We start from the raw sequence: 10,497 nt of genomic DNA, 5'->3' as shown, positions 1-10,497 counted from the left end.
GGAGGCGCGGGCGGAGCTGGCGGAGCCCAGCCAGCACAAGTGCTGCTATAACTGCAGGTTGTCTTGCGTCGCTGGGGCTGCTTGGGGGAAAGCGGGCCCAAATCGTTGCACGCGCCCACTCCACCCGCGTTCTCCTTCTTGCGGCAGTTGCAGCAGTATCAGCAACAGGCGTAGTAAAGCCAGTGCTGCCAGCAATCCGACGCGGCGCACGCGCCGCGGTAGCTGCTGCTCGCTCCGTCCGCTACGGGCGCTGCTTGTTGGTGTCCGTGCGTGGAGGAGCAGTGCGCTTGCGTCGCCGGCCGGGGCAGCGCTCGTTTCCCGACGAGCTCGACGCATCCGCCGTCGTCGCCGTGTGTTGTGTGGCCTCCCAGCCCATCGTCGGCGCAGCAGCTAGGCACAGCAGCAGCGGCAAGGTCGACCGATCGGCCATGGGGGACGACGGCGAGGAGCTGTCGGAGCAGTTCTCTTCGGGCTTCCGGCTGCGTGCGCGTAAGGGTGCCCTCAAGAAGAAGAACGTCTTCGAAGTGAAAAACCACAAGTTCATACCGCGCTTCTTCAAGCAGCCTACTTTCTGCTCACACTGCAAGGATTTCATCTGGTGAGAGCGCCACCTTTTTCTTTCTGCTTTTTCCGTTCCTCCCCCGCCTCTTGGTTTAAGCGTCGCCAGCGCGGCCGCAGGTAGCACACATGGAAAAGAGCGGTGCGGCGCTTTTGGCGCTGCCTCCTCAAACGCGCCTCGCGGAAAGGCCCCGTAAACAGAGGAGGGGAGAACAGCGATACGCGAAGATATTCGCGAAAAGGCCTTGGCCGCCGCGGGCGACCCTTTGAATCCGGCAGGCCGGCTTTTGACAGCCGCACGAGGAAAACACGCCTCCGCCGCGGCCTGATGCGTGCCTGGCGCGATGCGACTCGTACTGCTGGTGCTACTGCTCTGCACCAAATCTCATCACTAATTCGAACGGGTCCACTTGCGCAAGCGCGGGCCCGAGGGGCACATTGCGCTTGTTTTTCGCTCGGTTCCCGGTGAAGGTGGCGGCGGTTGTAGCTAAAGCCCCACAATAAACAGTTGTAGCAGCCGCGCGCGTGCCTTTCGCACGCTGTACAGTGTACGAGAGCTACCGGTGGCGGCTTCGACATGCGCGCTGATTTGAATGCTGTCTAGCAGCGGATGGGAACGCCCATTCTACCTCCGCTTCGCGAGGTAGCGGAGAACGCGTGTGCATTGCCCCGTCATACTTACACGAGCCACATCTGTAACGTAGGCAACTGTCAATTCATGCGGCGACCTCGCAGTGCCTGACGAAATGTCTGGCACCAGTGTTATCCTTGCTTATTTAGTCTCGACAGTTTCAGTCAGGATTAAGCCTGGGTGTTTTAATTCGTAGTTTCTGGAGAGGAATTTTCAGGGCCCGATTTAGTGACAGAGCGCGTGTTTGTGCCCTCCGAGCATCGCCGCGACGTGACTTGCACTCGACGCCGACTGTGGATCGCTGGCGGCTTCCCAATTGGCATGCCGAGCAGGCATGCATCTCCCGAGGCGACAAGTGCAGAATCCGTGACTGCGCGTGCACTTCTACCCCTGTATTTCGAATGGCGCGTTGAATTGGCTCCTTTTTCTTTCTTTTGGACACTGCAAATAATTCATGCAAGGAAAAAGCGCAGAGCAGGATTCTTGTCCATCTTGCTGAAGTCCGACACAAGAATTTTGACTACAGCCACCGTCGTGGACAGTCTACTGACTCCTGAGTTTGGTTGAAGCAATGTCAGTTATTTTGACCGCAAAATACAGGAATAACATATCTTTATTCACATGTTACATGTCATAAAGGTCTGCAAGGCAAACCTGAAAGGCATTCACAATCAACCCATCCACTTAGTTTTCAAATGAAATGTATTAGTTATATCTCGTTAATTGTTGAACAGCATGCACCATGTAGATTGTATGCACTGTTCTGTACATTTATTTTAAAAGCCAATTTATGCTTGAGCATAGCTTGACAGATAAAAGTGGTTTGCTGAATGTAGCTTCTATAGTGCAGCGCAAATGTTTCAATGCAGTTACTGATCTTTTGTTCCTTTTGAAATCCTCGGAGGAGGAACTGAAGGAAAGGGAATATTTGCTACAAACAGTGCAAGTGTGCACATGGCCTGAAGCAAGGGCATGAACTGTGCTGTCAAACAAAAGTTGATAAGGAATGTAAACAAGATAAGGAGGAGGTTGACACACCTCACTAAAAGGAATGAAAACACTCCCTGCAATGTGAAAGATAAGAAGTCTTGCAGCATAGCTGGCTGCATTCCAGGAGTGCTCATTCTAGGAAACCATCCTTTTAAAAGGGGAGTGTGTACATTATTTTATTTTGTGCCCTGCTTATGAAGCTGCCTTGGTTTGCTGAACTTGTGGGTACTTCATTCACTGAATTGCTGTCCAGCACTCAGTTATATTTTCTTTGAATGCGGGCACACCATTTGCTATGCAGTTTGTTTGCCACATTTACATACCACATGCTTTCTTGTGGCATGCTGCATATGAGGCAGTATTATCTTGTAGGACCATGCTAAAATTATCTGAATTATCTGAACACATGTATGTTTCAGGGAGCATCGAAAAACCATCCATCGGCTTCTTGATGAATGAGTTGTTTTGTGGCATATTCTTAAAATTATGAGCCTTTAGAAGGATGTCGTAGAAGTTTAAGCAAGTTGACACACCATAAAAAGTCTTCCTGTGGTATTTTAGGTGATAGTTAGCAGTAGTATAGTGAATGGCGTATTATCTATGGACAGTATCCTAGTGGGGTTCTAGAAGTGTGTGATAAGAGGCTAGTTGGTAAGGCATTCTGAGTACATAAAACGATGCAAGAGACAGGACACAGAAAAGATGCAGATAGGACTACGCTTGTCCTGTCTGCATCTTTTCTGTGTCCTGTCTCCTGCATAGTTTTATGTCTTCAGAATCCTAGTGGGGTCATAATACAAATAGAATTTTCTTGCTAATATATTGAAGTACCTTCATGGTGATCAAAATGTAGTGTGTTTATCATGCAGAAGTGAACTCTATTTTTGGTATGTACGTGTAGTGGAAGCCATATTTGCATATATGAAATCCTTAAGCTCCTGTTACGTAGCTCATTAAGCTCTGAACTGTCGAGGAGACATGACACTTGATCCTCTTTGTGTTGCGAGTAAAAATTGCAGACTGAATGTAAAACCTTCAATTTGCACTAATTTGAATTTGCTTCTACAATCAATTTACTTTTCTTTCTAGAAAGCGAGTTTGATAGAAAAAAGGGAAGGTGGCTATTCCAGCTCTTTTAAGAATTGTTAAGCATTGGCAGCAGCAGCCTTTTTTTTTTTTGTAATTTTATTTGGCTGCAAACATTGGTCTGTCACTCCTTGTGCAGTGTCCAGCACTGGGAGAAGGTTTAGACTGCATTCTGTTCTCATGGGTGCAAAAAGGAAACAGTGTTGCGGAGGTAGTCCCAAAAATATGAAATATGTGAGTTGATCAGAACCTCATTCAGAATAGAACTGCAATGATGAAATGAAGAGCAGCCTCCATTATTTTCAAAATAGTAATTTAAGAAAACTGGATTGGTTTGTGCAACGGATGAGGGTTAAGATGTGGCGTGCTAGGGTTTCACTGCAAGGACAGTGTTTTGGTCCTGTGGGCATCAGAAGCACTGCCCGTGATGTTCTTTGGATACAGGAATTCTGCTTGCTTTGCTTGTGGAAAAATTTAATCGGAAACAGGACAGGGTCTTGCTTGAATGCTTTAACTTTTCACTAGTTTCAAGAAATTTACCTGATGTATAAATATGACAACTCTTGATCTTGTTCTGTATTGACTCTGTTTTAGAAAAGGGGCATATTTTCACTATGGCATGTTTAGCATAAGGATTGTACTCCAAATACTTTAGGTCTCATTGAAGCTAAGAAAACGGGAAAGGAGTTTTGTGCACTATGCTTAGAATACATTACATTGGGAATGTGTTCTCTATGACTATAGCGTCATTATTTGTGCATGTGACCTGACTAGTATAAAACATTACCTATACACTGTAGAATTTCCATAGATATGGATGCAATAAATTTCTTGGCATCCAAACAGGCTTGCGTAAAAAGGTACCAAGTCAGACATGTGAAATGAATATGAGAACCCGTATCGTTGATGGAAGGGCTATTACTTTATTGTAGTACTGGCATGGCTTTGGTGAGTGTCGATATTGATTTGTTTAATTTTGCAAACTTGCATGTTTTGTAGCCTAAAATGCGTTGATCTATTTACATAATTACATATTGTGACAGAAATGAGTTGAAACAAGCAAGGAGCGAGGCCTTGGAAATAGTTTCGAGCCTCGGTATGTAATATGAGGGCCTGGAAGAAATAGTTTGGGGTCAGAATTTGGTACCCAACAGGATTGACACAATCATTTGTGGGGAAGGTAGATTTTTTATTCATTACTGGCATGCTTCTTGGAAACAATTTTGCAATTTTTTCCTGCAGTTGATTTTAATTCATACTTGAAAAGAGTATTTTATTATACTTGTTATTGAGGTACATGGATGCTGCAACTTCGTTTGAATCTTGATGAAGATGTTTGCTAGAAAAAAAAAATAATTTTGAAGAAAAATTCAAATTTTATGTCAATTTCATAGCATGCATGCAGATGGAGGATAGGTGTGTGGCATCAGCATGATTGTCGATCCACTTGACGTAGTCCATTGTTGCAATATTGCTATTGCTAAATGCAGGTTAACATTTTTGTTTTTTTTATTTGGCCATTTTATCAATAGTATCATATCTGCACACCCCTGCGTGTGGCTGGAAACAAAAGGTATTTTCAACAGGCTTTAGGAATGTTTCAAGAAACAGCATTCATTTCTTTTTTTGTGTTAATGAGCTGGTGATTGTCAGGCAGAGTATTTACCGTGAAAATTGAAACTTGCATAGAGACATGTGGCTTGCTCCTTTGCACAATAAATTAGGTCTTGGATGTTATACAATTTAAATTGTGGTCAACGTTTGTCAAACGTCGTCTTTGGGCTGTGGAACGTGTTTACAAACTAATAGGAATTTCTTACAGTTCGAAAATAGGTGGTCGGAATTATTTATACCACACTTTTATTGTTGGGCTGGCGGCTGGGATGTTGTGAAAATTAGCAGAATAAAGATATTTTGTGATTTTTCTCTAGCATCATATTTATTTAATATAACTGCACCGTAAATATAGAATTTACGATGATTAGGATATGATGTCTAGAACCTTGCAACCATCATGCTGTGCATTCATGTGCTCGATCAGCTGTAATTCTTGAATGCAGGTTGACAAGCAGCTCACATTACAGGCTTCATTACATGCACCATAATGACGTTATGCCGTTTCATTACTCCTGACACTTGGGAAGAATGGATATCCATCTTTCTATTTCTATCAGCTGTTGATTATAGTTTATAAAGAAGTATGTGGCATGATTCTGAGTGGTTAATTAAACTATTCTGGGAGATTGGCTCTATGAAAAATATGCTAGACCAATCTTCTTTATATCATCTTTCCAAAGTGCTGAAATACTCTGTAGTCCTTGAAGGCTGTGTAGATAGGACTGAAAGTACTGTGGAGTAAAATTTATTTTCTTTGACTGTATTTGTAAGGGTAATTTCAAGCAGTGCAGAACAGCTATGTTAGTGTCAAATACTTTGTAGTTGAAGTTTGGTACTATTTTTGCAGCTAAACGTTTGCATTGTAAAAGACAGTGCTGTGTTCCATTCTTAGGTAGGAGGTAATAAGTTTAATGACTCAGCAACGCATCCACATATCATTAATTAGTATATGGTCCCAGACAAAATTTCATCGGACACCAATACATTGCTCAGCTGGTATTTGTTCAAGCAAACAAATCGAACAAGCATGATTCAGACAAATGGAACAAGCATAACTAGCGGTGACAGGAAGTTACAGCGTTTCCACTAATCAAGGGAGAGCGAAAGTGAAGCAAACTCTGAATACGGGCCGTAGTTTGCCTTAAAGCAAAGAAATCTGTTTCCATGCACCTCCCTCTATTTGCAGGTGCTACTTACTGAGCCACGTTTTGATCAGCGACCTCTTTTGACTCAACAGATTAAATCTGGCTTTTGTTATTAATTTTCCAGTTGCTTCAGCTTTATCTTTAAATTCTAGTTGCAAGAGTGGGCTGCAAATGTCGGACGTGCCTATCACGATGTGACAGCTCACAGGAAAATGAAGTGCTCTTCCTATATTTTGTGCGATCATAGCTAGCAAAGTTAAAAAGTGAGCAAAAAAAGTTTAGCATGTGTCCCTTCGCTTAATGGAGTCTTTGCAATTTTGCTGTAACTTTCTACAAGCTTCACCTGATCCTAAGGGCAGATGTTGGACATGTCAGCTGGAGGCAGAGAAAAAAAATGCCCTGAATGCACACTATGATTGTGGAGATAAAGAGCTGTCATTGAAATGCGTGCCTTTTGCAGGGCTCTTTTTGTCAGGCCGCATCAGGGGAAATGCTCGCTTTTATCTGCCTTTTATGTCTGGCTGTCTTCTCTGTTTTTCTCGTAGTCAATCGTTCGTAGAAATAAATTATAAGCGAGTATGTTTATTGACTGAGCTGTAAAGTAAATGTGTGCTAAAAGTTTACCTTTAGCTTTATCTTTTATCGAAAAGCTTCAAATGAAACTTAAGCACTTTTGTGTCTTGCGGCCATCATAAGATTTTTGTATGGGTTTTATGAACAGACAGGAGTTTTTATATAGTTTGGTGCTCACATTTAACGTGAATGCACTTTCATCTGGGCCTGGACTGGAGTCTGTCAGAATATCAAGCGACTAAATCTGCGTCCCAAAAGTCGTTGCTTTTATGTCATGAACAGTGTAGAAAATCTAGAAAATTATTTAGTGGGAACTTGTATGTACCGACGCCTCTGGAGAACCCTAAACTAGTGATTGCCATCTGGGCACGTGTTTTATTTTGGCTGTTGTAACTGTTTTATCGCTTTATAGTGAGTTATTTTCACGTGTGAGTGTGTGGTTGGGCTGGTAAGGACGAAAGCAAAGTGGCGGGCTCTGAAAAGAAAATCACAACGATTAATTGAGCGGGGGGGGGGGGGGGGGGACATCTTTAAATGCAGTTTTTCCGGCGCCTAAATTGTGTTTTGCTCCTAAAATACGTTAGCACAAGAAGAAAGAGGGAGAAATTGCCCCTTTAATTCTTTAGGGAGGGAGAGAAACGTATTTTCGCCACTGCAGTAAAAGCTCTTGAATCCATTGGGTTCCCTTGGCTCGGCCACATGAGTCTTTGGTCCTCGGCAGCTCCGCCCACATTCACGATCGCCGCAGAGATTTCTTGACGACAGAACAGTCTTGCTAGGGCTACCCTCGCCACCTAAACAAGGAGCTGGTATTAGGGCGATGTGTTGAGCTCTGATGCTGCGGTTGTTATCCTCATAAACCTGTAGGGAGATCGGCCAAGCATTGGGGTGCGGAGAGACTTTTGAGATCTAAATTGACAAGGGCAAAAATAAAAAGAATGCTGTACGAGAGAGTAAACAAGATGAGTCACCGAAGTAATGAAAAAATTGTGGTTCTCTACCGTGCTCGTTGACCGTCTTTAGCTCACTAACAAGGAATGTGAGTGCTGATTTCAAGCGCTCCTGCTCCATTCTGCGACATTATGCGTCGTTTGACTGGAAACGGCAGTTAATTCAACATTTAGTTTTTTTTTTCTTTCCCGTCTTCAACTTCGAACCTGCTGGGAATGTAGTGACGGGTGGCGGCCAGCGTGCACCACGATTTTAAACGCGACGCATCTCTCCTGATGGGGCTGGGACAGGTAGGTCACCGCCGCTTGCGGCGGGGGCTAGCCTGCCACAGAATTTTTTGTAGGCCGTCATTGCACCTGCCACCGTTTCGGTGGTGGACGACGGCTGTTGTTGCGGCGCGCGTCTTTCTCTCCCTCTTTCTTTTCTTTCTTCTCTCTTTTCTCTTCTGTCTGCACGAGGCAGCGGCGGTGGCTCAGCTACAGAGCCAGTAGCAGGTCCGTGCATTTTCTTTTCGTTCTGCCTACAACAACAACAACAACACTCTTCATTCAGCTGCGTCCACGGTTCGCTGAGTGAAGGTGCTAGGAGACTGGGAGAACCGGCCCATAATGACCGTGGCAACGCATCGATTAGCTCCTTATTTCGGCCCTTTTTATTGAGCGGGTGTTTTGAAATGGATATTGATGCTACCACTGTCATTTAGAGTTGCCGCACCATTTGGGTATTGACACTCTTCTGGCCCCGAGATTGGTTCACCCGAGTATTTCGTCCAGTGGCGTGCTCAAAGATGCGATCTAAAGTTCTCGCTCTCTAGCTGGAAAACTTGCGAAATAGTTTTTTTTTTCTCAAGTATTCGCAGTTGAATGGGCACATATTTTGTACTTACTCAAATTTATTTCTCTTTTTTGGTTACAAATAAGCCTTTTGAAATTTTGTTCAAATTTCGTGTAAAAATGTTGATCTCGAAACAGTATTGGGTAATAAAACGCAACACTTTTATTACGAAGTGTATTCGATAGGCCTTATTTTTTATACTGAATTAAGTTTTAAATTTCGTGGTTCTTGGGCCAGGAAAATTGTACGAAATCGCGCAAATTACGGACGTATGTGCAGCCTTGGTCAAAAGCCTTGAGGCCAAACTATTTTCGTCTTGGTCGCAAAAGGAAGCCGTCACAGCGCCATTAAAAATGAAAGGCCCATGAAATGTTTTGAGACATTTTCTTGCTGTGATAAATCGTTTCCGAGCATTTTAAATGCCCTTTGACCTTTAATGTTTTGCAAGAGCCGTTGTTACGCCAGTTATTTGCAAACCCAATGCCAGAAGAAACCCCGTCTCTGGTATATATGGGTGTGTGTGGGTAAATTTACCTTAATTATCGCGTTAAAGGTCTCGTTCCCCAGAAAAACCGGTGTTGGCGCCGGCATTAAAAATGGTTTAGATGAAATGAAACTGCTAGCGTCCATCTCGCTTCACAGTTGGCAACCTCAACCTTGCCCTAAGAGAAGTGGGGAAAGTCTCTGAAAGAAGATAGAGAGCGGTCGTGGTGAAGGGATCCCGTATAATTTCGACCACCGGGAAACAAACTGATGCCATTTTTCTTATTGTTAATGATGCGTGAGTCCTTAGTTTTCGCTTACGACCACTCAATAATTAGTAACTGAATTTTCTTTTCTCACCAGTTTCGGTATCCAAGAGATGGCTGTGACGTCACAGTCACGTCTTGATGCGCGGCATGAAAAAACAGCGGTATAATTGCTCATTCTTCACTTGTAATTATTTTTGTTCTTGAGGCAGGCTGGCTTTATCATTGTAGTGAATTTAAATGACACAACAATGATTATATCGCTGTATTTTCATCTACTAAGGTAGTTCCAAAGCAAAAGAAATGCAAAAAGCTGGTTATCTGAAGAGGCTTTGCAAATAGCTGAGGAAAGGAGGATGGCAAAAGGTATGGGGGAAAGAGAAAGATACAAGGTTCTCAATGCGGATTTTCAGAAAATAGCAAGGAGAGATAAGAATGCCTTCCTGAACATAGTGTCAAGCAGTTGAGGACAACAGCCAATTAAGGAACACAAGAGCTCTGTATAAGACAATCAAAGATATCAAAGGAAGCTTCTGTGCTAAGCTGGGCGTGATAAAGGACAAACGAGGCAAGGACCTCACTGAAGCCTCAGAGATAAAGAAGAGGTGGCAGGAATACACAGAAGAACTGTACAAGAAGGACCCGGATGTGCAAACCCAACATAGGACGGTTGTGATTACTGATCTCGAGCCGGGCATCCTGAAGAGTGAAGTTGAATGGGCCTTAGCCAGCCTTGCTAAGAACAAAGCTAGCGGAATTGATGGTATTCCAGCTGAGTTGCTTCAAAACCTCAACCACGACGCTGTTAACACACTGCATACATTATGTCAAAAGATTTGGACAACCCTGCAATGGCCACAGGATTGGAGGAGGTCAGTTTACATCCCCATTCCAAAGAAAGGCAGTGCCAAAGATTGTTCCAACTACCGCACGATCGCGCTTATTTCGCATGCTAGCAAGGTGATGTTAAAAATCCTGCAAGGTAGGCTGCAGCAGTATGTGGATCGGGAGCTTCCGGACGTGCAAGCTGGGTTTCGCAAGGGCAGAGGAACTAGAGACCAAATTGCCAACCTTCGCTGGATCATGGAAAAAGCAAGAGAGTTCCAGAAACCCATTTACTTCTGCTTTATTGATTATGCGAAAGCGTTTGACTGCGTAGACCACAGCAGATTGTGGCAAGCTCTCCAAGAGATGGGAGTTCCAATTCACCTCATCTGTCTCCTCAGGAACCTTTATGAAGGGCAAGAGGCCACTGTCAGAACTGGGCATGGTCTTACTGATTGGTTTCCGATTGAGAAAGGGGTGAGGCAAGGCTGCATACTGTCGCCCTGCCTATTTAACCTATATGCAGAGTGCATCATGA

The 10,497-nt window shown here is 44.0% G+C and overlaps 1 protein-coding gene across 2 annotated transcripts in view; it reads left to right on the top strand.

Moving 5' to 3' along the window:
- The first annotated feature begins 234 nt into the window (after positions 1-234).
- LOC146189461 (protein kinase C, brain isozyme-like) overlaps positions 235-10,497 on the top strand; it is a 119,770-nt gene continuing 109,507 nt past the window's right edge. The window contains exon 1 of one of the 2 annotated variants that reach the window (XM_084604273.1): positions 235-598. In XM_084604273.1, the coding sequence (XP_084460399.1) occupies positions 429-598 (170 nt within the window). In that variant the 5' untranslated portion in view covers positions 235-428. The remainder of the gene's footprint in view (positions 599-10,497) is intronic. The other variant, XM_084604272.1, reaches the window with a different exon arrangement.

Source organism: Amblyomma maculatum, chromosome 5 (genome assembly GCF_055883805.1).
Source record: "Amblyomma maculatum isolate TAMU_Amacu chromosome 5, ASM5588380v1, whole genome shotgun sequence".
NCBI classification, from domain to species: Eukaryota; Metazoa; Arthropoda; class Arachnida; order Ixodida; family Ixodidae; genus Amblyomma; species Amblyomma maculatum.
Note: the sequence above shows the minus strand (reverse complement) of the source record. Positions and strands in the feature narration are given on the sequence as shown.